The 26054-nt window shown below is 46.1% G+C and overlaps 1 protein-coding gene across 42 annotated transcripts in view; it reads left to right on the top strand.

Moving 5' to 3' along the window:
• TCF7L2 (transcription factor 7 like 2) overlaps positions 1–25306 on the top strand; it is a 200955-nt gene extending 175649 nt beyond the window's left edge. For 4 of the 42 annotated variants that reach the window (XM_081231378.1, XM_081231411.1, XM_081231412.1 and 1 more), the window contains 9 exons: positions 1484–1586; positions 4066–4152; positions 9190–9330; positions 9892–10051; positions 10422–10529; positions 15540–15588; positions 16187–16237; positions 17555–17627; positions 23185–25306. In XM_081231378.1, the coding sequence (XP_081087504.1) occupies positions 1484–1586; positions 4066–4152; positions 9190–9330; positions 9892–10051; positions 10422–10529; positions 15540–15588; positions 16187–16237; positions 17555–17627; positions 23185–23590 (1178 nt within the window). In that variant the 3' untranslated portion in view covers positions 23591–25306. Of the gene's footprint in view, positions 1–1483; positions 1587–4065; positions 4153–9189; positions 9331–9891; positions 10052–10421; positions 10530–15539; positions 15589–16186; positions 16238–17554; positions 17630–18224; positions 18298–23184 lie in introns of all 42 variants that reach the window. The other 38 variants (XM_081231407.1, XM_081231408.1, XM_081231400.1 and 35 more) reach the window with 17 other exon arrangements.
• Positions 25307–26054: the final 748 nt, after the last annotated feature.

Below are 26054 nucleotides of genomic sequence, written 5' to 3'. Positions count from 1 at the left end.
CTGGGCGATGCACTGGCTGGGGTTGGTTTCTCTTCTCAACTAGTTAATTAGAAGGATGGATTCAGAATGGCTCTTCCCATGTCACTTTGTCGGAGGGAATTGTTTGGTGGTGAGCTGAGGTAGACTGCCTGTTCAGGCCGCCTTGGCTGCTCCTGAATGAAGCCACACATTAGCTGGCTTTCACCAGCTTCTGAGCCCCCTTTGTGCTCGTGGGGGACCGAGGCTGGTGCTTGGACGGCTGGAGGAGGCTGCCAGCCGGCCCCAGGCTCCACGAGTGAATGGCAGCTTCAACGTCTCATTTAAATAATGGTAGTACAGGGAATAGCTTTTAAATGGTTATCGTAAAGCATATGATTAACGTCTGCGGACTGTTTACTTTTCCTCTGCGAATGTTCTTTCAAGTGTGCGAATGGCTTGGTGTAGGGTCCAAGCCCAGCTAATCTGTTTGGTTTTTGTAATAGAGAGAAAGCAATGTCTGCATGAAAATGTCACCCAGGGAGGCTTAATTTACAGATTAAAAGCTTCCTGAAAGAATTTAAAAAAAATGAAATAGTTTTCATCCGCGAACACGCAGCTCATGCCCTTCAATACTGTTTTAATTCTGAGGAATTGTTCGTTTTGCTTCCCACTTGAGCTGCGTAGATCTGCTCCTCTGGGTCCAAATTGCTCCCAGCCCTCTTGATTTCTAAGGATTGATTGCAGGATGTGTTCCTGTGGAATTAATAACTGTGTGGTGGCACAGACCTTCAGAACTCACTCCTCAGCCCCCATGGTCCAGCGGTACCCAGTCAGCGGGTGGGTTAACTCACGCAGGTGACTTGGTCCTCTAGAAAACCAGGCTCTAGAACTGAGTGTACCAGGCCTCCAACATCTCCTGGTCTGTTCAGTTCAGATTCTGCCTTGGATAATATGCCAAGGCACTGTGTGAGTTTCTCCTACAGCTCATCTTCAAAGTGGACTTGGACACATTTAAACAGAATTAACTTTTTTGAAAGAAGGCAAGGGTAACCTTTCAAAAGCCATAACTCAAAAAGTATATTAGAAACCAGAGGAGTAACTCATGCAGGTAAGTCATTAGAATTAAAAGGAAGGAGGGAAGGGACAAGTTGTGAGGACAAAGGGATTTAATATTACTTGATCCCCTACTATGTGCCAACCCCTTTAGATTTCTTTTTGTTTTTTTCAATTCAAATAATCATGCCAATCACATAAGGCAGAAATACCCAAGCTGTCATTTTCTGAGTTTGTCTGCGTTTAGCCAGTGTATGATCCATCTAGAGTGAGATAAACTTTTCAAGCTGCGGCAGAGGGATAATGAGATGAAACTTACCAACAAGTTCTTAGGATCAGAATCATGCAAAGAACCTCATGCTAGGATTACAGAGGCAATGTCTCCCTTTATCCTTTACCTGTTCCCATCACCTGACAGTTTCTCTTTCCTTCTCTCCCTCTCTTATACCTAAAATTCTGCTTCTTCTCTCAGGAATCCCACGGCCTCCGCACCCTCCAGATATATCTCCGTATTACCCACTGTCGCCCGGCGCCGTAGGACAAATCCCCCATCCGCTAGGATGGTTAGTACCACAGTAAGGAGTTCCATTTTTTAATTTCCTTTTTGTTTCTCACACGGGCACATGCTTATTATTTATTCCGTGAATGTATGTTTGTGTTCGCAGAAGACAGAGTTGGCGAGGGAGGGCCGTGGGTGGGAGGTCATGGGGAAGATGCTTGCTGAAATGCCCTGTGGAAAAGCAGGCAAGTCAGTAGCCATTCAGGTGGATGATGTAAGAAAAAGGCTGTTGGGCTTCCCTGGTGGCGCAGTGGTTGAGAGTCCACCTGCCGATGCAGGGGACATGGGTTCGTGCCCCGGTCCGGGAAGATCCCACATGCCGCAGAGCGGCTGGGCCCATGAGCCATGGCCGCTGAGCCTGCGCGTCCGGAGCCTGTGCTCCGCAACGGGAGAGGCCACAGTAGTGAGAGGCCCGCGTACCGCCAAAAAAAAAAAAAAAAACAGATTAAAAAAAAAAAAAAGGCTGTTGATACTTGGCGTTCTGAACCCACGGTCCCCAAAGGCCCTAGGTTCTTCTCTGTGAACAAAGGTACCCTTAAGGTACTTTGGGAATTGCAGAAGACCCTGAGGGCTTCTCCCCTGTGAAGCTGATCGTGGCTCTTCGGCAGGTGGCAGCCCAAGCTGGAGTCCTGTCATTGGGTTGAGGCAGCGGGGGGTGGGTACAGACACAGCCTAGTTTTGAAATCTGGGGGTGGGAGTGGGGGGTTATAACTCCACCCCCCATCCCAACCATCACTCCCAAGATTGACAACCACAGTGGAAATTTGTGTCTATTGAGAAAGCTCCATGTTACTCAACCAGCATCTCTCTGAGAGTCTTTGCATGTTGAGTGCTTCACCTAATTTTGAGGGGAGTGGGCGGGGCAGCTGGAATCCTCACTCCAGCATGTGGGGCCTTCCTGTCAACCCTGGGTCCTGGCAGCGCCCAGATCATCAAACTGCCTTTTACACTTTGTCTTCCTATCGCCCGGGCTTGCTTTTATAGTACCACCCATTAACCTTCCTTAGTTAACTTTAAAAAATGTGTGTTTTTTGGGCTTCCCTGGTGGCGCAGTGGTTGAGAGTCCGCCTGCCGATGCAGGGGACACGGGTTCGTGCCCCTATCCCGGAAGATCCCACATGCCGCGCAGCGGCTGGGCCCGCGAGCCATGGCCGCGGAGCCTGTGTGTCCGGAGCCTGTGCTCCGCAACGGGAGAGGCCACAGCAGTGAGAGGCCCGCGTACAGCAAAAAAAAAAAAAAAAAAAAAAAAAAAAAAAAAAAAAAAAAAAATGTGTGTTTTTAAAATCACAGTAGAAAGGCCTTTAATGTTGTAAGCATACTGTGTGTGTGTTTGTATGCATGCGTGTAATATGTGCTTTACGATGGTGTGCTTTTGTATATATATTTCTCCATGTTTATCAGTGATCTCTACTCTTTAAAAAACACAGGACAATTTGTTGAATCTTAACAGGAGTAATTCCTGGTAAAATTCTCAAGTTTGGGTCTTGGGAAAGACATACTTTTATAGCCTAAGAAGATCCAGTTTTGGAGTGGTTCACCTCCTCCCCTCAGTTCTACCCTGATTTCTCTAGCTGAGCATATTCTGCACTTTAAAAACAAACAAACAACAAAAAAAACCCATCTTGTATTATACAGTAGCTGTATTAAATACCAACCCTGGGCCGAGTTTCTGTTTATTTTTTGCTCCTCAGTTTTGTTAGGGAGGGTGGACATGGATGGGAATGTGTGTCCTATTTCATCTTCAGTGGGTGGGACCATGCCTCCAATAGTCCTCAGTCATCACTTGCCCCATTCAGCTGATGGAGAGAGATTTGAAGGATAGATAAAAAGGAATAGCCAACTCAGACAACCCTCTGTCAGAAAAAGTTGTGTGTCTTTCATGAGGATGCTATTTTGCATGTTGCTGTATTTTTTAATTATTGTAATGAGGTGTGATTGTCTATTGGTTACCCACAATTCTTCTTGGGGACTCTCCCCGCCGGTAACTCTTGTCAACACTTGTTAATTTGACAAAAGGCTACAAATTAAGCTCTGTTAATTTAATGTTTTCTCACCGAGATCTAAATACTGAAAGAGGCCCAAAGCGCAACTGAAGTCCTTTGATTCACTGTACTTTATTTTGGTATAAATTTACATTCATTATTGTTTTCCTTTGGATGTGTAGCCCTCAATTAGTGTGATGGCTCCATTAAAGCAAGCGAGACTTCGCCTTTAATTATTACAACAAAACACCTAGTTTCAGCTTGGGGAGAGGGTCTCTATTGACATAAGCAAAGGTTATAAAATTTAATTAGCCATTCCTATCAGATTTATGGCATTCAAATTGTTCTGTGTTTCTTCCCTTTGATCCTTCCTGTACAATCCCCAAGATTTTTGTTCTGAGAAAATGAGAATAAAGCTTACTGTGCAGAGAGAACTTTTCCTTTTTTCTTCTTTTCCTTTTCCCCACCTCCGCCCCTGTTTGCATACTCTCACTGTGTACCCCCTCTTTGTAGGCAAGGTCAGCCAGTGTACCCCATCACGACAGGAGGATTCCGTCACCCCTACCCCACAGCTCTGACTGTCAACGCTTCCATGTCCAGGTGAGTTCCAAGAAAGAGGGCATTCAACCAAGGCCGTGGGTCACTTCTCAGAAAGTTCTCTAGATGCTCCCAGACCATCCAGGGACTGCTGCTACATGTAGTTCTAAGGGTATAAGACCCACAGTGCGTTAGGCTTTCCTCCTAGAAAATACTGAAAAATTGCCCTGAACTTCCCAGGTAGATGATGGCAGAATTTCAAGGTTGAATTTCTGAGTCAATATGTTTAAAAAAACAAAACAAAACAAAACTTAAGAAGGCAGGAAGAAGTAATTAGGGCGTGTAGAGCTTTTTAAAGTGTTACTTCTCTGTTGCCCTAAACCAGGTAAGAAAGGAAAGTGTTCAGGTAAGTTTATTATTATACAAAGAAGAATTTGAGGAAAGGTTATCAGTCTTTTCAAAGCTCCAGACTCTTAAGCATCAATAAGAAAGGACATCCTACTTCCCCCACCAACCCAAACACACCTCTCTCTGAAGTAGCAGTGTCCAGTAGAAATATAAGGTAAGCCTTATATATAGGGAATATACATAGGGAATTTTAAGTTTTCTAGTAGCCACATTTTTTAAAAGGAGGAAAAAAAAACCCAGACAATTATTTTTAATGATATATTTTATTTAGCCTAATAGAATCAAAATATTTTTCATTCTGACATGTTATCACTGTAAAGCAACTATTCATGAGATTTTACCTTTTTTGTATTCAGTTTTTGAAATCTGATGTGTATTTCACACGTACACCATATTTCAGTTTGGCCTGGACACAGTTCAAGTGCTTAGTAGCCACATGTGGCGGGGGGGGGGGACCACGTTGGCCTGTGTAGCTCTAAATTTTTGAAAGTTAAAAAATCATATGCATGTGTACATTCACCTATCTTTCAGCATATAAATGTATATATAATACATACACACATATACCTGCCTACGTGTACCTAGATCTTTCTAATCCCCATGTTCTCCTTTTCCCCCTTCTAATTAATTCTGGCTAATTTTTCAGCAACTGCTAGTTTATTTACAAACTGGTTGGCAGCAGTATGTTTAAGTAGTCACTAATTACTCCTAATGATAGTTTTATTTTCTGTTCATCTGATTTTCAGTCAAGTTAATTACATCGGTGGAGGTTTAGACTTTCCTGATGGGCTGCAACAACTAATCCATTTTGAGGATGGCACCTAATTAAATCACCATGCATTACATGGCAGAGATGCCATCCCCCAGCCTCTTCCCCCAATCTCTGTAGCCAGCATGAGGACCCAAGACCAGAGGAAGGGTTGGAAAGGCAGGCCAAGATGCCTCTTTTCCTACTTACAAAACAGTGATTTTGGTGGAGGGAAGGGTAAGAACCACAGTCATTAAGAAACACCAACTGTAGCATCTCTAACGTTTGTAATTATGCCGTGGGTATCATGCAGCTCATAAAGATCCATGTCCCGTATGTGATAAATCATCTCAATTTCTAAATCCACACCAGTATCGGTTAGGCGGGAAGATGCTTGTGGGTCGTCTTCTCCAGTGAGAAGAGGAAGGTTATCCTCATTAAATAATGTCATCACAACCTCGCGAAGCCTGGGAACGAATAGGGAGCCTCCCAGGAGGAGAGCTGCTTCTGAGCACCTTATAATCCACAGCTCACCCTCCTCCGAACCAGCATTCATAGAACGCATTGTTTGTCGTGTTTGTTCCTTCGGTGCGTTCCAGAGGTTAAAAGCCGTGCAGTAATCGTAGGATAGGGATTGAGGTTAAGCTTATCGATTGAATTATCATTAGGAGGTTAGCCAATGATTTCCAGGTGAGCAGGGGGTGGAGGAAAGAAAGGGACCGGTGGGAGGGAAGTTTAGGGGGCTCGAGGTGCAGGGGGGAGGCGGCCGATTCCCCAGGTAGGCCTTATGAAAGGTAGCGAGTTAAAAAGAGTATACAGCAAATTAAATACATTATTGTGGTAATGGGGCGACAGAAGTATGGGTCTATTATACTTATGGCAGTTATAGGGAATGTAGGCAGCTTGCCCTGTTCCAGAACACCCTTTGATATTCATTCTCTTCAGCAGCGGGGCCAGGGCTTCTCAGCATTAAGTGATGGGTCATTATACTTTAAACACCATGGAGAAGCCTAGATTGGCAATTAAACAGCTCTTGCTGACACTCACTTGTGCCACCCTGTGACCCCCTTTAGATTGAGATGTTGGAGCTCCGGGCCCTCAGCCTGCTAAATTGGCGCAAGGCTCTTCTCCTGACGAGAGCGGGCTCTGAAATCCGCCGGCTTCAAAGGGAGAGAGATCATGTATAAACCATAATGTGGGTGCACCGTGGCTCACAAAAAATAAGGCAGGAAGAGATGAAATGTTACAAGTGCAAGGGGGGAAATGAGAGAATAATGACAAACCTAATGCAGCTCAAAGCAGGCTTGTTGCACAGGAAAATGCATCCCACTGCTCGTGCATGAAATCAAGGCCTGCAGAAGATATCCAGTTAACAGAAACGTGTCAACAGTGAAGGAAGGTGAGAGTGAGGAAGGCAGAAGCCCCTGAGACAGCCAGAAACAAAAATTAGTTGTCCTTAAGAAGTTAAGGTTCATCATTATCTTCTGGCTTGGAGCCATGAAAGCAGATGGGGGGATATAATGAGCGGCTTGGAATTTTTAGGGTGTTTATTGCATTGCATGAAATAGTTGTCTGCAGAAAGGGATTTCTTACACGAAGGTATGCGTATAGCCCATACACACGCACATAACACACACACGTCTCTTTCTCTGCTATACATTTCTCAGGTATAGGAATATGTATGTAGGTATGTGAACTTGGAAGTGTTTGGTCTTCATGGCTACACCGGAAATCTTTCCCCACCCCAGAATGTACTCAAACTGTGGTGTCTCCCTGTGGTGTTTGGTGTGTGTGTACACACACACACACACACACACACACACACACACACACACACACACACACACACACACACACACACACACACACACACACACACACACACACACACACACACACACACACACACACACACAGTGTTTTTATACACACACACACCCCGGCCCCCCCACCCCCCACCCTGTACACATATTCTCATTCAGCAGGAAGGGAACATATGTATTTGAGGAATGTCAAGCCTTTAAAATTCACAGTAAAAGCTGCCGTTCCACCCACCGCTTCACCCAAGGGCTTCGAAGAACACATGTTCTTAACTTATGTTTTCTCAGAGGCCTTCGAGCTCTGGGAAGGAACAGGGTGTAACTTGGGAACCCAAGTGCCTCCCAAGGCTTTACTTTTCATTTTTTGGGGGGCGTGGGATTGGAAGTTCTTTTTTTCTTTCTCTTATTTTCTCGCTCTATCTCAGGGTTTTTCTTTTCTTTTTCTTGACACCCTAAAAGAACTCGCATGGTTCTTAATGAAAAAATGATGCCATTGTTACCAAACTTTGATACTGACTTAAACTGGGAAAGGCAGCCATGGGAGAGGGGCCACATCAGCGTAGAAATTCTGAGTCAAATGTCCACTCTGCTTCTGGGCCCCCTTCAAAAATCTACATTATTCATTGATATTTTCTCTGTTGATCAACGCAGAGTCAGTTAGGACTTTAATTTTTCATAATTTTTCAAATGAACATTTGCTGCATTCTTTTGGTGAAATGGAAGCCACTTTCATTTCCAGTCCATATATGAAAAGAACCTTGTAGATAAGTACAGGATCCTTGTGAAATAACTGTCACGGCAAAGTCTCACTAGCACCTCAGTGCCCAGCAGAATTAGCTTCCTAAAGAACAGGTGCTCATTCCCTGGGGGGTACAGGGGGTGGTTGTGGTTTGGATTTATTCTGAAAGCAACAGTTGCTTGACCTGGGATCGCCTTCACCTGAACTTGTGTGAACTTGCGTGATCTTGCCAGGGCAGAACCTGGGGGCTGCCGTTTTGTTTTCTTTGGGGGAATCTCCCCTTGTAGTCCCTCGCCCCACTTTTCTCTACAGTAGTATTCGTTCCTTTAAGAGGGTGGTTCTTCTAACCCAGAACAAATCACGGTGACTCCAAGCATATCAGAAAATGCGAGAGCTGTTTGTCGGATCCTGTTGTCAGTTTGCAGGTGGACCAAGAGCATTTTAAAATTAGCTCTGTATGTCCTGGCTAGTTTGCATGGTTGAGAAATGCCAATTCACGGCCTAAACTGTGTCTGAAAAAACTTTCCTAAGAATAAACAGTATTAGAGGAAAAAACACAAACTTCTCTTTTCTTTGTTAACAATTCTGACCATCATTTATAAGGCCTTTCAATGCATAGGCAGTGTTTTAAGTAAAAGTAATTTAGGAACCCCAGAACTTTAGAGTGGGAAAGGATGTACAAATCAGAATTCAAAGCTTTATTTGTGGGGGTGTGTGTAAAATACTGCTTTGGGGTCATCTTTGATACAAACTTATTTAAAACATCCGTGACCTATGTTGAGAACCAGATAGGAACTATTTGGATTTCCCCGATCTTTCTGCCTCACTCTCTCCCACTCCTGTCAAAGCGATGGGGGCACAGCAGCACGAGAGAAATAAAAATATTACTGCACTCCCATCAACAGAATGAGGCCTAATGAGGCATATGCAGCATTGTCAAAAAATGTGTGTATACTTCAGCCGCATTAATATTTTATTTAGCTGTCTATATGCAACAAAAGATTTCACCTTTTATTCTAGTGCTGATTAGGACTTAGGAAATCGTCTTCTTAGATGTCACTAATAATGTCCCCCCAAACCTGTGATCTCCAGCAGGTAGTCCAAAGCCTACTTTTCCGCCCAAGTATATGGGCTGAACTTGTCTTTTGCTAGAGATGTTAAAAATCGTAATGTCTCATGTCAGTAGCAATAATGAAGGGGGAGATTGGCTTTAATGACATTATAAGAATCATTATGTTTAATTTATTGCTAATTAATGCTGACAGGTTTCATATGCCTTGGGTTGCTTTCATGTGAGTGTTACGCGCTGTTTCTTTTTCTTTTTTTAAAATTGTGTGTACACATCCCTCCCCATTCATTCATTTTGATTCTGACAATTTACACAGCTTTCTGTCTTCTAGGTTCCCTCCCCATATGGTACCACCACATCATACTCTACACACGACCGGCATTCCCCACCCGGCCATAGTCACGCCGACAGTCAAACAGGAATCTTCCCAGAGTGACGTCGGCTCACTCCACAGCGCGTAAGTGTCCTCCTTCTGATCAGTTTCTCTTTTGCCGCGTGCTTAGCCGGTGGCTCCTGGGTGGTGGCGCCCTGTCCGAGGTTGGCTGCGCTGGTGTGACTCCAGGAAACACCCAGCTTTACAAAGAGGGAGACAGGCACCACGCGGGGCTTCACGGCTGGCACCCACTGCGGGGGAGAACACAGCCCTTTCTTTGTGTCCTCGGATGGACTGGGATTTGCAACCACTTCCCCGTCCCTGACCCCTCTCTGTCCTGCGAGCGTGAGAGACCCCAGCTGAGAGGGAAGCGGCCACAGTGTGCTTTCCCCTCCAGCTTGGGACAACTGTATATTTGTGAGCCTTGAGAAAGTGATAACAAAATCTCTCACCCCTCCACCCCCCTCCCCAACCTGTTGTTGTGCCATTTTCCAGGGTGGAGAAGAGACCCAAAGCGGGAGTGTGCTTCTCCTTCCAAACTGCTAAGGGTATCGAGGTGGCGAGGAGGTGGGCTTTCTGCTGCCAAGGAAGCGGAACCTCGCGATTGTTTATTGGGTGGTGTCTGTCTCTCTTGTCTCCATCCAGAAAACATCAGGACTCCAAAAAGGAAGAAGAAAAGAAGAAGCCCCACATAAAGAAACCTCTTAACGCATTCATGTTGTATATGAAGGAGATGAGAGCAAAGGTTGTAGCCGAGTGCACATTGAAAGAAAGCGCAGCCATCAACCAGATCCTGGGCCGAAGGGTAGGTGGCTCCCCCGCCGGGAGAAGAGGGCCAGGACAGGATGCAGTGGGTGGGCTGGCACATGTCCCTGTCCCCACTGGTTTGGAGAGTCCTTTCCCTTTAGCCACACTCTGACTCCTTCCATGGCCAGCGTGGAGTTGGGACCAGTAACCCCAGCACTCGAGTGAGGTTCAGCCTGGTCTTCCCCACCTGCAGAGACAGCAAGAATAGAACAACGTAGGCAAAAAATCCGGTTCTGGCTGAGCCCTCGTGTTAGTGCCGGGCCCCTGCAGACGACAGCATTTCTGATGGAAGCGCTATCCATCCTCCAGCCACAGCGTGGTCTGTGACGCCTCTGCCTCTCTCTCTCCCCCCACTATGTCCCCTCCAGTGGCACGCACTGTCCAGAGAAGAGCAAGCGAAATACTACGAGCTGGCCCGGAAGGAGCGACAGCTTCACATGCAGCTGTACCCCGGCTGGTCCGCACGGGATAACTATGTAGGTGGTTGCTTTTTCTCAGGACTACAGTCTGTAGAGATGTGTTGGTTGTCCATCTGGACAAAGGGAACACGACCTGCCAACACAAGTCAGGCCTCAGTACCACTCAGTCTGCCCAGTCCTGGGACCGTTAGCATCTTACCCGAGCACCAGATTGGAGGATTTTGTCTGGCTTCCTGCAGGGCTCCCATCAGCATGGGTTAGTTCTTCAAGGAAGAGGGATGAGGCTGGTGTTCTAATGTTCCAGCTCAGGGGACCCGTGGGGTCGGTTTAGGGCTGTTCACACCTTCTTGTCCATGTCTTTGAAGAGACGTGGCTCCAGGTAGACACCCAGTGAGGCTTGTGTGCTTCTCAGCAGTGAGGGTGGCCTTGCAGAGAAGACCAGTGGGTAGGGGTGGAGGGAGAGCGTTTACTTCCTTACAGCTGTTGTAGCAGGGCCTTCATTCACCCTTAAGAGGGAAAAATGAAACCGTTGCCTTAGGCTGTGGTACAGTAGAAGTTGGAAGCCTAGTTCATCCTGAGAGGAGGGCATGATGGAAATACCCTTGAAAGTAGCCAGTAGCAGTCATCCTTTGGCAGCACGGGTGAAGTGACTCAGGGCCCAACAGGGAAGGGAGAAAGTGTGTGTGTTGTGTGATGTGTGTGTTCCTGGGCTCTCTTTGTTGGCTGCAGCATTTGCCTAATTTCCTCCCGTGGGTTTTAGAAAACACCGTAGGGTTGTTGTCTTTACTAATCACAGTAATAGCGACACTCAGGGTTCTTCTCTTCCCGTAAACTGGCTCTCGTCCGTTCTTTCTTATTTTGTATTTTGCCCAGGAGCTCAAGTTCTGGGCCAGCTCTCCTCGCTAAATGGATGAAATGTCTCTTATTTTGCCTCACACTTTATTACATGGCATTTGGTGTCATGAAGTGATTTTTACCATCCACTCTTTGGGGAAAAACAAACCCTGTCTTAATGCCAGTAGCAGCCTTCTCCTCCCAGTTCTTTCTTGTCAGTGGCACAGAGCCGTGGATGATTCTTCTACCCATCGGTGCTCCCTGACCTAGCTATCCCCTGGCCGTCATCCGTGGTGAGGAAACTCTCTGTGTATGTGGCTTGAGGTCCATTCAGTTATTGCTGATTGTGAACTTACTGTGCACACAGATTGTGGAGATTCAGAGGTAAATCAGAACTCTCTCAGAACTTACCAGCCATCGGGAAGTCACAGACATCTGCGTGGATATGTGGGTCCTGAGTGAGGGCTGTTTTCTGCTTGCTCTGAGTAGCAGTTTCATCACTTTTTAGTCTCATACCTATAAACACACGCTCACTTCTCTGCTCTTTGCCATGTGGATGGGGGAGGACCGAGACGCCCATGTCTCCCTCACTGCTGCCACCCATGTCCCCGTAGGTCCCATGCCTTTAGCTGGTAGCACCAGACTGTATTCCTCCTGGGAGTTGAAACAGGAATTAGTGCTGGTACTTCTCAGTGGCACGTTTGCTCTGCTCAGAGCCCTTGTCACTCACAGATGGTCAGGCACAGGGTCTTAACTGCTTGGGACCTTTCCATTTGTCCTCGGCATGTGTGCAGTGGGGAAGCCTTTCTTCTGGAGCTGAAAGGAAGAGGATAAGAAAGTTAATGCTCTCCCACAGGCTTGCTGCTTGCCCTCCCCTGACCTCGAGGTGGAGATTGCCAGCAGCAGGCAGGCTCTGCAGCCTCCACATATACAGCCATCTCATTTCAGGACAGCTTGCTCCCCTGGTTTCGGGTCAGAAGTTCTTAGAGTTCATCTCCAGCTTCTCCCTGCTACAGACCCAATTCTTTGAGTAATCTAGAATGGTACCACAGAGAGGAATTCAGCTACACTATAGGTATCCTATCCCCAGTAGACATTTTGGGTCATGCTAGGGCCTTCATGTACAGCTGTGCAGGGCGTGCACTGCACAACTTTAGAGTGCGCCCTTTACACCACGGTCGATGTGCATGGTGCCCCCTGGAGTTGTGCTGGGTGAAATCTCCACAAAGGTGCAAAGCTGACTTTGTGAGAGCTTCGAAAGAATGCTGCCATGGACTTCCCTGGAGTCAGACAAGGTATTGCCCAGGGTCTTCTGTGAAGTGCTTTCTAGGTTTCAGAAGATTCACGAGACGCTTGAAATGACTTTAGCTCAGTTTTACGTTTGGATAAGGTTTGGTAGAATAGGGGAACCCCTGAAAAGACTTGAGAGAAAGTTTAGAGGTAGGTCTGGATTTGGGGCTGTAGGAGCCTTACCTCTTGTAAGGGGTGCTGTCAGAGTCCTTTATCAGTGGTTCATTACGCATGAGTTTGAGCACACACAGCCCTCCTTTCCCCCCTCCCTCCCTCTCCTTCCTTTCTTCCCCCTCCTTCCCTCCCTCCTCCCCTCCCCCAGGAAATGGTCTGTGGAACAAGAATTAGAGCGAAACTGTTTATAGATTTGATTGTGGTGGGAACTTGTTAGTATTTTTTTTTAAACTGACTTGAAATAGAAGCTTCTATAAATTACTTTGGGTACTGTAAAGTTCAGAAGGTTCTTGTAGAAAAACTTTTCTGAGCTAATCACCTTATCCCTCTTTTCACGTTCCTGCTTTTCCAGCCCAGTGGTGACAGAAGCCTTTATACACTCTTTTAGCAAAATAGAGTTGAGTAAAACAGTCACATTTGGGTTGTTGGACTTGGTACATTCTGGAACACAAGAAGAAACGTTTTGGTCCCACAGTGATATCTAACCCGTGGCCTTGTAATAGAAGTTATTTCCTTTCTAGCTCTTCTCTGTTAGGTTAACGAGATAAATCCCAGGCCATTTGCATATCTTGAGCCCCGAGATAGTGGGATGGCCGCTTCCCTTGAAATGCATCTCCCTCTTCACTACTTAGCGTTTATTTCTTCATGTCCTCTTCCGATTAAAACGCAGCCCCTGTCCTCTAGAAGCCTTTAGTCTAAACGATCATTGCCTCAGCCATGAACATCTTAGTTATGTATCCTAAACAGACAGCTTCCCAGGGGTAGCGGATATTTTCCCCTGCCTTTCAGAACATATTCAGGAGATTGGAAATGGGTGAGCCCTGTATTACAGATGACTGGGAAGCCCTTGGCTACATGGATGCTGACACCACCTGGAGTTGAACTGTTTCTGTGCCCCGCTGAGATTTTCTTTCAGGTTCCTAAATAAACTGAAACTAGACCCTCCTGCCTGTTCCAAGATGGCCAGGCGGCACTTTGCTCCTGACACAGGAGAGACACAGACATGAAGATGGGCCGCTGGGGTTCATGAGAAAGCACACAAACTCCTTTTCTTTTTTTTTTTTTTTGCGGTACGCGGGCATCTCACTACTGTGGCCTCTCCCGCCGTGGAGCACAGGCCCTGGACGCGCAGGCCCAGCGGCCACGGCTCACAGGCCCAGCCGCTCTGCGGCATGTGGGATCTTCCCAGACCGGGGCACGAACCCGTGTCTCCTGCATTGGCAGGAGGACTCCCAACCACTGCGCCACCAGGGAAGCCCTCCTTTTCTTTTTTTTTAACTGGATGCCAAGGAACATGGAATGTTTCCAATGGAAACACTGAACTGAAGTCCCAGAGAGATTTCCCAAGAGGCATAGGCCCCCAGATCTGAGAGGCTTTCTCTAGAACTGTTGGTTCTCAGCGCTCAGCTGGATCTAAAACTCAGTGGCATCTCTGCCTTGGGGTTCTCCTTACAGGGCCTTATGGATTCTCACGTTTTCTACCAGTGGCTGTTCTTGTCTCTTCTTGAGTTGACATCAACATACCCTGAGAACTTTCAGGCAAAGGTTAATATTCAGATATTCTGAAACTGATAGACATGTCAGACCACCAGTTCCTTTTGTTTGTGACACTTCGTATATACCAGGCAGCTAATTCATATGGATGGGACTGGAGCTAACGGGGTGAGGGAGAACTAGTTTCAGATCTGGAAGGGGGCGGGGGTGGTTACCTCTACAGAGTTCTTCCCTACTCCCATTCCAAATCCACAGTCGGGAACAGACCGTCAAGATATCAGGGAGGGTCAGATTGGAGACTGTGAATCACTCCATGCAGTGTACCACCCGTAATCCATTAAAAGCCTTCCTCGGAGGGCAAGGCAGTAAATAGGTAGGCAGTGTAGCCTAGCGGATAAGGGCTGTGGAACCAAGATCGCCTGGGTTCCCAACATGGCCCCATCATCTGATAGCTCTGTCATCTCAGGAAAGTGCATGCACTCCTCTGTGCCTCAGTGTCCTTATCTGTAAAATTGGAATGATGATCACACCTGGTGTATAGGATTGTGTGAGGATAAATGAGTCACTAGGAATAGCACACTTAGAATCATGTCTGGCACATAGTATGTGATCAATAAATGGTAGCTGTTATTACTAAGAGTATTATAGTCGTTACGTAAGTGGAAAATGGCGAGAGCCGAATGTTCCCCTTTATGGACGTCCACTCGGCAGTTTGAAAAGGAGCTCAGATGGTTTCTGGCTCTGTTTCACCTTTTTTCTCCCCTTCCGTCTTTAAAACCAAGGCCCACGCTACAGTGCCAAGAAAATCCCCTACTAAGGCTTTTATGTTTTGATTCCGAATGAGGCCCATTTGGCCTTAATAAGAGATTTGCGTGGGGCAAGGAGGCTCTCACAGCCGCCTCAGTATCGTTCTTTTGTCCCTTGGTTCTTGGGCCACTTCCAACCCTGTCTCTCCACACCTCCCTGAATCTTCGCCATCCAGTTCTCCTCTTCCCTTTTATGGACGCTCGGGGTCAGGTTTGAGGATGGACATAGACGTATGGGAAAAGAGGTCTTTCCTCTCTCTTCTGCTGGGCGCGCGTTCCTTCAGCTGGAGCACAATTGAAGGGTGCTTGGATTAAAGGGGGGTGGGGGGTGGGAAAACACTCAGGAGCCAGTGTGGATGGAGGTGGCAGCCAGTGCCTCTCCTCCTGCCTCCTTTCCAGGTGAGCCCAGACGCCCTCCTCCCACTGCTTCCTGAAATAATTCCCTGTGTTTCATCTGTTCATCATCTAGGGGAAGAAGAAGAAGAGGAAAAGGGACAAGCAGCCCGGGGAGACCAATGGTAAGTTTGAATAAGCAGGATGGAGAAAGGGAGCGGTACTCTGAGGACCACTCTTTTATGTCAGGCTTCTATCTGGGGGAGGCAGGAGAAATTCAAGGCCAGGACATTGTTGGCGGGGCGGGGGGGGACCCATCTTAGCCAGGCTTTTTGTTTATGCATTTTAATTAATTGCTTCATGACTGCCCTTTTAAAGCTAGTAACATTTATTGTTGCATGAAAAGCACATTGTTAAGTCTAGTGGAATGTGTTTTAAAATAACTGCAGAGCCTGTAAGTGGAGAGCGGTAGGCATGCCTAGGCGGGGATTTATACAGTCTGCTTATTTTGTATGTGTCTGAGTAGGGAGAAGGAGGGGGCTAGGGAAGCAGAAGGGGTGTGTGCGAGTGTTTGATATTAACTGGGCCGTTCCTGAATGTTCTGATGCATGCCTTTACAGTGGTCAATTGCACCCAATTTAAATTAAGGAGGTTTGTCATTCTCTAGAAGAAATTAGAAATACTGCATAGGCAATCTCAGAGGTCCCTTTGAGAAGGCCAGGCTTTTACAAACAACGACAAAAACATTTTGAAGGCTTTGTATAATTTGTTCTTTTTTTTCAGAACACAGCGAATGTTTCCTAAATCCTTGCCTTTCACTTCCTCCGATTACAGGTGCTAATGTCATTTTGAGTCATTAAAATAGTTGATAAACTGTTTTTTTAATTTTTCTTGCCATTATAGTTTTATTAACATGAAACACATATGACCTTTGAACGTTCTTTAAAATGACCATCTACACGGTTTCGTATGTTTCGGTAGATTTTTTTTTCAGTTGCTTTTGTTGTTTTTTTTTTTAATTTAATTTAACTTCTGCTTTGTTTATTTATTTTTCCTGTAACAGTTATTTAAGCCATGATGACAGTGATTTAGAGTTGAACTAACTGTGCAAATTGAATATGCAGTATTTCTTTAAAAGAGACTGGTAAAAAAAAAAAAAAAAACAGAAACCAACAACAACAACAAAATGGAAGGAATTCAGTAATAAACCTCCTTAATCTAATGGCATTTTTTTCATCGCTCCCACTAAGTTTTCTCACGCAAGCATGCATCCGCAGTATGATTTTTTTTCCTTTGCTTTTTTTATTTTAGTTTTTTTTCCTTCCTTTTGCTTTTCTGCTCATAACTTGCAAATCCACTAGCATTTCACTGACTGTACCTGCTTAAATGCTGCTGTGAGCTTCCAACTAACCCTTAACAGCTCATTCACACAGCCTGTTGACCTTTATCTGTTCCTCTCTTAATATTAATGAAAATAGATTTACAAAAAGAAAATATGAACATTCCAAAAGCTGCAATATCCCAGTACCACAACCCCCTTCTTTCTTTATTTCTTTCTGTTTTGTTTCGTTTTGTTGTGTTTTTATTTGTAGTGGTTTTTTTTTCTTTTTTAAACTGTTGTACTCTGAGAAGAAAAAAGCATGTGACAAACTTAATTCCCTCCTTTGCTTTATTTTCTTCTTTAAGAAAAACAAATTGAGAGAGACAGAGAGAAAAACAAAAAAAAAGCAGAACCAAAAGAGGAAAAACATTATTTAAAACTTAGTTCTTCACTATCTAACTTCCCTTTATCAGTTCAAACCGAATCGGAGAGACAGTCCTTAAAGAAGGGATACTGCAGCTTTATTTGCAACAGCTAATTTCACAAGTTGAATAAGAATGTGATTTTTTTACCTTTTTTTTTTTAAATTAAAGAAAGTTAAAAACGAAAGTCAATATTATGTAATTAGTAACCAGGTCATTGATTTATTCCCTTTTTTATTTTTATTTTTTTCTTATTTGTATCTTTCTCTTCCCCCCTCCTCTCTCCTTCCCTCTCTCTCTCTCCCTCCCTCCCTCTCTCTCTCTCTCTTTCTCTTCTCTCCTCTCCTCTCCCTCTCCCTCTCTCCCACGTCCTCCTCTTCCGCTCGCTTCTCTCTTGAACTCATTCAGACCTGAGCGCTCCTAAGAAATGCCGAGCGCGCTTTGGCCTTGATCAACAGAATAACTGGTGCGGCCCTTGCAGGTGTGTATAGATTTCCCAGATTCGCTGTGCTGGTTTGCAGCTGGTCTATTTGGTCCTTTCCCCCCCTTCTCTGGCCTGTTGCTTTGTAGCTCTGTGTGTGGATCTTAGGAGACAGGAGGGCGCGGGACACTGCTCTGTGAGGGACGTGCTTGTCCTCCTCGCTGCTGCTAGCCAAAATGCCACTGTAAAACAGCATCATTCGTGCCTCCTCGGGTCAGCGACAGCAAACCCCAGCGCGCCCCCTCCCAGGGAATGTTGCCTGCCAGCCCCTTCCTCCCGACAGCCCAGGATGGGGGCTCAGTGACATCCATCGTAAGCCTGGCCTAGGTAGAAGCAAATAACGTCACCTGTTCCCCTCCTCTTCTCTCTCTGTTTTTATTTTTTCCTTGTTGTTTTTTTTTGTGTTTTATCGTTTTATTTTATTTTTTTTTCTTTTGACGCATAGAAGTCCTTTCCTTTCATGTCCTTGGTGAGGGAAGACAGTCAAATAGCACCGAGGTGATAGCGAAGACAAGTCAGCCGTAGCTGAGATTTCACATCCAACTGAGCACGACCCACCATTGTGTTGTATTTTTTGTGTTTACCTTATGCTAACAGATGCAAATACTCCAAAGAAGTGTCGGGCACTGTTCGGGCTTGACCGACAGACTTTATGGTGCAAACCGTGCAGGTATATTCCCTACTGCGAGGCCTTTGGGAAAAATCAAAGCATTCTGTCCTTCTGGTACCTTAGTGTGTCAATATATTTTGACCTCGTTCCTATCTACTTCCCCGCTGGCATCAATGACTAATGATCCTCGTTCTTCAAAATTTCCTTGCTAATTTTATGCCGTGTCCTCTCCCTACTTTTCTCTTTCTCTCTTTCCCCTGCTCTTACAAATAACATATCCCTGGTGGTAGGACCTAGACCACAGCCCTCACAGACCAGGACGGGCACTTATCCTTTTGCTTTGAAAGCCAGCATTCTGGAACTGGCCCAGCCCTGTCAAGGCTTCCGTGGCATGTCTGTAGGACAAGAGAGAGCGCCACCATGTCCCGAGGTTTCAATGAGCTCAAATTGGCAGCAATAGCATTCCCATGCACTTGGAGTCCAGACACTTGGAGAAGGGCTCTGGGGCAGGCTTTTTTTGGTTTCGTTTTGTTTTTTTGTTTGTTTTCTGTTTCAAAACCACGTCTCTGGACAGAGGAGCTTGGTTAGCTGACATTGTTTTACAGTGCTGAAAAGAAGCGTGGCATTGAACGGCATGCACCAGCTACAGGGCTGCAAGCAGTGAGTCGTGCAGTCACGTACTGCAGTGCTGGTAGCCTGCAGAATGAAAAATATGTATCTATACATATATTTAGAGAGACAGAGAGAGCACTGGTTCCAAAGTGAATCAGAAGAGTCCAAATTAAACGCCTGTGTTCCACCTGCAGGTTCCATCCAACCTGTAATTTCAGGGAAGGTGAAGGTGTAGGTACTTCCTTCTTGGTGGAGGGATACCAACTAGTTCCTGTCTCATTTCCTTTCCTTTAATGACCACCTTTGGTTAAATTTGTTGTTTCTTTGTTCTGATACAAGCAGTCTTTGAATTTGGAATATTATGATGGTAGGTATCTCAACACCCAAACACGCTCCCCTGTCTGTAGTGCCTCCCTTGTCACGTGTCCCTCTCCTCCACGCCCTGCCATGTGTTCCGTGTTTAGACGTTAGCTCAGATGTCCATTCCATCACGTGCATGCCCACCAGTCTCCTGTGTCTCTTCCTCCTCCCCTGACGCCTAACGAGAGATGGGCGAAGTGCCTCGCGTTGAGCAAGCGTTGAGGGGAGAGAGGCTGCCCTCCACCGGCGACCCTCATGCCCATTGAGTGAGGACCGGGGGCCTTGGGTGCACGTCCAGCAGGAGAGGGACCCCCCCACCCCACCCATTCTATGAGTTGATTGACAGTGTCCACGGAGGTGACAGATGGCCTTGCCACGCAGTTCCGGGGTCTTGTCTGTGCAACAGAAAAGAGTTTCACGATGCAGTTGGTGGAGGGTGTTAGCCATTTCATTAGGGCTGGCCTGGAAGATGGGAACTCTGCCGACCCTATCTATCTAGGCGGTGAATTTGTGTCAGGTTTTTATTTGCGCTGAGTGGGAAGATAATTAGCTACGGAATCCTGCTCTGAGACGCCTGCCGTGGTGAAGGGTTAGCTGATCGCAGTGCCCACTCCTAAGGGAGGGTTTCTCACGCTCTGTAGAAACACACGGCCGACACCATTGTGCGCCCCTCGCAATGTGGTTTGTTGCCTGGTTTGTGTATTGTATTTGTGGGAGGTGAGTGGTGGCTTGTGAATCCCTTTTTCTGCTTTGGAAGCAGGTAACTGCAAGTTAGACTTGGCACTTTGGGGGATGAAAGTTAATCACGACCAACATTGACCAGACAGTCCTTTCTCACACCCAGCTGCACCTTGCTTAAAGTGGAGTGTGGAATCCTCCTCAGAAACGAGTTTTCATGACATTTTTACAGAACAAAAACCACCCCAGGCCTTCGGAGCTGCTTCATCAACATGGTTCCTCTACAGTGCAGCTTGGTGTGGGGGGGGAGGCAGCTGTCAGTGTGGCAGCGCAGGTGCTCAGAGGTCCTTCCTCTCTCCTCAGCACCATCCTTCCTCTTTCCCGCCTCATTCCCGCCTCAACACCCTTAGACCTTCCGTGGTGGCCCTCCTTCCTCTGTTGGGGATGTCGTTTCGTACTCTAAAAGCTTTAGCAGATGCGTTTCTGCTCCTTTAAGTGCGTAATTCCAAAATAGGGTCAGGAAGGACTCTTACTTTCCTTTCAGAGTGAATCCATAAGAAGCTAAAAATGGATTTTAATTTAAGGGGCCACCCCTTGCTGGGAGTTGGAGCGTAGGTGGGGGAGGGTAAGAGAATGGGGTTTGTCCCTTTTTTCCTCAATGTTTCTTCTTGACTTTGCCAGGATCTAGCTTGATGCTAAATCAGTAAGACAAAATGTGCTTTAAAAAAGAAGTTGCAAAACGAGGCATTTTCTGGCCTGTCCGAAACGGACGTGTTCCACTGCCATCTGCTCCGCCACCTCTTAGAAGGAGCGGTCGCCCTGTCAACACAGTCTTCGTGTCCCATGTTCAGATGCCCCCACTCATCCCCGCGACCACGGAAACTTCCTATCATGAGGAGGGCAGGAGGGGGGCGGGGAGCACCAGAAACGCTCCTAGCCAATCAGGGCTCCTCTCTCCCTGCGCAGGGTTTCTAATTTTATTTGACATTTGAGGACATTTTAACAAGATTCTGTTTTGAGCCCACCAAGTTGCTTTTCCCATCTTGTTCACTCTGCCCTAATATAGCATGGAACGCTGCTGGATGTCATTCCCTTGTTTCCTGTTATTTTTTCCCCTCTTTCTCTCATTTGTCCCTGTCCTCTCTCCCATTTGTCCCTGTTGCTTTCTCAGTTTTGCTTATGCCCCCCACCCCACCCCCCTTTCTTCTCCCATTTTTAAAGTGCATGGACATAGTTTTTTGAGCATGTTTTGATCTGCAGGCTAAGGTGGTTTAAAACTCTGAGAGGCTTAATTATTTGTCTTGAGTTTCTGGGATGGGAGCAGAACCCACCGTCTATTTCAGTCTATCCCAGAGGAGAAAAAGGAACCTCGTCAAATCGAAGGTGAAGGGGGGCGCTGCCCTTGCTTTCCTAGAGTTCCTTTCGACCCAGAGCAGGGATGGAATAGACCCTGAGGCCACCAGTCCAGTGGCTCTTGGCCTCTGGGAGTCAGGAAGGGCTGAGCATGTGCCCTTTCACCCCCCCGCCCCCTCCGCTCCTCCCTCCTGCCATCTTGCGGAGTCCACACCCCATGCACTGAGGGGCATCATCAGACAGCTCTGGGGCACAGACCCAAGGAGGAACTCATTACACCCACTTCCTTTCAAAGGCCAGTGACATCTGACAGTGGTTGCCTTCAACCAGGCAGCATCTTAGTTGCTTTCCCATGACCGGAAGCCAGCCAGCGCGTACAGACAGAGTGTTATCAGCTGTAGTTCTGACCATATTCTCCTTAGATCAGCACATTCCCTGTATCTGCATTACTTTTATAGCATGTGTGGGGTTGATCGCCAGGATCACTCTTCCTACCAAATATTACCCCATCAGACTGGGATGAATAATAGGAGAAGCTTTGAGGTCACACGCTTAATGTCTTGAATTGATGTCCCCAACTTCAGATGATAAGCAAGAGAGGCTCTGAAATTCTCATTCCTATTTCTTACATAAACAGGAAATGGAGAGGGGAGATTCTCGTTTTGGTGCGGGGCAAAATTAGTCTTTCTGGTTTAAACACTAATCCTGACGACCCCCATTCAAGAAGGTCCATGCTGTGATTCCCTGGCACTTCTTCTTTGTCATCACTTCCTTGTGACAGGCTGTACCCTCCATTCACTGGCCCCGGCATGTGGACCAGGGCAGGATGCCCGTCCATCCCATCCTCACTGTCTCTCCTTCTAGCCTTCTCACTATGGGGTGGGGGAGGGGAAGACCCCAAATCTTAAAAAAAAAAACAAAAAACAAGTTTGAATCATAATTTAATCCACAACCTGCAGGCCATACAACCAGTTATTCTTGTTCCTTTGGATCATTTTCTGTTTTTCTTATTCTCCCCCTCCCCCACCTTTGTTTATCCTCTTCTACCTGTTTTTTGGTGGTTTTTTTGTTTTGGTTGTTTATTTTTTGTTTTTGTTTTCTTTTTGAGTTTATTTGGTTTTCTTTTCGTTCCCCCCACCCCACCCCTCCCCCCCAACCCCACCCCGATTCTGACCTCTCTTGATTTGGTGTGGTTCTTAACAGACAAGCCCGAAAACACTCTGGGCGCCAGCAGCCTCTGGTGGTGGTGGTGGTGGTGGTGGTGGTGGTGGTGATGGTGGTGATGGTGGTGATGGTGGTAATGGTGGTGATGGTGACGGGTTAAAACCTTTAAGCCTCTTGCTAGCACTGCCTTCAGCTCTGTGGGCTCAACAGTCAGCATTTTAAGACTTTAAGATTGATACGAGGCGCCTGGGGTGGGAGCTCTGTCTTTCTCTTTCACACACACACACACACACACACACACGCACACACACGCGCACACACACACCCATTGGCGGGGTAGGGGTGGTAGTGGTGGAAATGGAGGAGGGTGGTTATGATGGGGAGTGAGGGCGTGTCTAAGCCAAAAGAGAAAGAACAAACTTTTGAGTTCATCTCAGTTTGCACCTAGCCACCTTCTGGCAGTTCGGTGCTGCCGTCTACAGGTGGTACCCTTTCGCTTGCTGGCTTATATTTGGGCACGGGTGGGGCGCTGGGTGTTTAGTGGGGGCAGGGGAAGCAGGTAGGTAGGGAATTCTGTGGTCTGACATACTTGGTTTGCTGGAGCAGGCTTAGCTCAGTGAGCGCGGCACCCCAGCGTGACTGTAATCGTCCCCTGGCCGCTGGGCGCGCCTCCGCAGGGCATCCGCTAGGTGACGCCACCTCGGCTCTGAGCGTTAGAGAACTCTGTCCCGTGGCATGTTTGCCCTTTATTCACAGATAACTCTCTTCCCCTGTTTCTAGGAGAAAAAAAAAGTGCGTTCGCTACATACAAGGTGAAGGCAGCTGCCTCAGTCCACCCTCTTCAGATGGAAGCTTACTAGACTCGCCTCCTTCCTCCCCCAACCTGCTAGGCTCCCCTCCCCAAGACGCCAAGTCACAGACTGAGCAGACCCAGCCTCTCTCGCTGTCCCTGAAGCCTGACCCCCTGGCCCACCTGCCCATGATGCCTCCGCCGCCCGCCCTCCTGCTTGCCGAGGCCGCCCACGGCAAGGCCCCCGCCCTCTGTGCCAACGGGGCCCTGGACCTGCCTCCCGCCATCCCTCCCTCATCTCTGGCGCAGCCGTCGACATCTTCCTTACATTCCCACGGCTCTCTGGCCGGGACGCAGCCGCAGCCGCTCTCCCTCGTCACCAAGTCTTTAGAATAGCTTTACCTTCCTCAGCTCCGGTTGCTCTTTTGTGGAGTGTTGCGTTCTGCTTTTCGTTATTTCCCGCGCCCCCTTCTGCCAGGTTTTTGTTTTGGCCTCTTTTCCGTTTGTGCCACGTGGCTACATTAGTTAATGTTTATCGAGTTCATTGGTCAATATTTGACCCATTCTTATTTCAATTTCTCCTTTTAAATATGTAGATGAGAGAAGAACCTCATGATTCTACCAAAATTTTTATCAACAGCTGTTTAAAGTCTTTGTAGCGTTTAAAAAATATATATATATACATAACTGTTATGTAGTTCGGATAGCTTAGTTTTAAAAGACTGATTAAAAAACAAAAAGGAAAAAAAAGAAGCAATTTTGAAACAGCCCTCCAAAAGGAGTTGGTTCTGTATTATTTGTATTAAATACGAGCTTGCGAACCAATCATTTTACATCTGGTTTTTAAACCATAAGGGCACAATGAATGCAGTGCCATTTACTTTTTTTTTTTTTTCCCTGTGTGGAACAACTTTTATTGTGATGTTACTTGTTATTGTTTAAATGTACAGAAACAAAGGGTTAAAATGTGTTAATATACCTTGTTCCATGGTGTTGTTCTTTTGGGGGGAGGGGGATGCTATTCAACAATTAATGGAATCACAACGCTGTTGGACCAGTAGTATTTATTGCTTTAGAGGTTGCTTGTCAAACCTGTACGTTGTCCCCTTTAAAATATGTTTTCCTTTTTCTTGAAACTGTATAAAGTTTTTTTCCCCTTAGCATAAGCATCTTATATATAACAACTCATTTGTACAAGGTTTTTAAGTTTATATATAAAATGTGTATATATATATATTTTTGTTTCCCTTTTGGACTTTTTTTTTTTTTTTTTTTTTTGCCGTATGAAACCCAGATGCCGCCAAATGGACATTAATAGTTGCATTAAAGGATCAGTAGCATTAACAAAAGTTGCTTTAAAAGCCATTATGTAAGACAAGACTTGAAAATTAGTGAGGGAATTTTAGCGACGCTGTACGAGCAGCAGTGGAAATTGTCCCGTTTCCCCTGTGAACTCGCAGGCGAGCGCCCTGCACCCTGAGGACATGGACTGACCGTGTGCAAAACTTTATGTGCCAAAATTCTCAGTGACTTTAGCTTTCTCTCTCTTTTTGATGCTGTAATTTTTGTTCATCATGTTTTGCTGTGATGTTACATAGGTAGATTTGTATGTAGTTTTAATGTCACCTATAACAAGATGTGTTTGGTAGCAGATTGTCCAGAAAGCATTTTAAATGAAGAGGTATAAACCCTTAAGGGCCAAAAATTCTGTATATTAGATTACTCTTAAAGGAAAAACCAGCTGCCACTTTTATGTACATGTATGACATACAAGTAGGTAGCAAACTTTAAAAATAAAAAAAACCTAGGCATGTTGATGTTACAAAATGCTGTATAAAGCTGAAACCTGTTCATTCAGTGCCATTGTAGTTGACATGAAGCGATTGTAAAACTGTCTCCGATTTTTCTCTGGTTTATTAAAATGCTAACTATAACATTTTTTGTGAATACTTTGAATGTTTCCTAACAGTTGTGATGTTACTGTTCCGTTTTATGCTCTTATTCCAATTTCATTTTTAATGGTTTGGAAGCCATTTTTGTAATGAATAAATGTTCATGCTGTACAGTATCTGTAGCATGCCGTTCTGGATTAATAAAAGCAACTTAGTATGTGCAGATAAAGGCTGGTCACTTGTTTCTGTAATTTGGGTTTTATTTCTGGGGAAGCTGGATCCGCCTTAACCAAGAGAAATGTGTTCCCAGGCTGGAACTTGAGACCCCGTGGTTGGTATGGGTGGTGGGTGGTGACTTGGATACCAGAAAGGGGCCTTGAACTCTTATGAGGGGTTGCTTTCCACCCGCCCCCGCGCCCCCCCCCCCATTCTTAATGTCCGTTTGCCATACTTTATGTACCTGGTTAGTTCATTTCTGAAAGCAAATATCACTCTTCTGGCTATAAGACTGTCACTCTGATATATCAGTCGGCCCTCTCAGAGTATCAAGCAGAAATGATTTAATTCCGGTTAATGAGACTTAGTTCGCCAGGAGGGGATTTAAGAAACCACATCATTGCCATTTAAAGGATCATTGATGTGGAAGTATCCTTATTTCTTTCTAAGAATTAACATGCAGGGAGAGACGGCAGGGTGAGCAGTTGTTAAGCAAGAAGGTTTTTAGAAAATTGGATCAAGGTGCTTCCATTACACGTTTGCGTGGAGGACTCGTGCCATCCCTGAGACTCAAGTTCAGGGCTCTGCCCTGGCCGGGGTGTGCGTTCATCCCCATCGTCCACCAGGGGCCACAGTAAAGATCTTCCTAAGGTTTCCACTGCATTCATTCCTCACGCTGGCTAGGACGGATGGATGCATGCATGCATGCATACGTGGTTCCACATATCTGGACAGCCTCACCTGCAAAGGAC

The sequence above is a fragment of the Mesoplodon bidens genome (assembly GCF_964165515.1).
Source record: "Mesoplodon bidens genome assembly, chromosome: 1".
NCBI lineage: Eukaryota > Metazoa > Chordata > Mammalia > Artiodactyla > Ziphiidae > Mesoplodon > Mesoplodon bidens.
The sequence above is the reverse complement of the archived record's forward strand: the minus strand, read 5'-3'. Positions and strand labels throughout refer to the sequence as shown.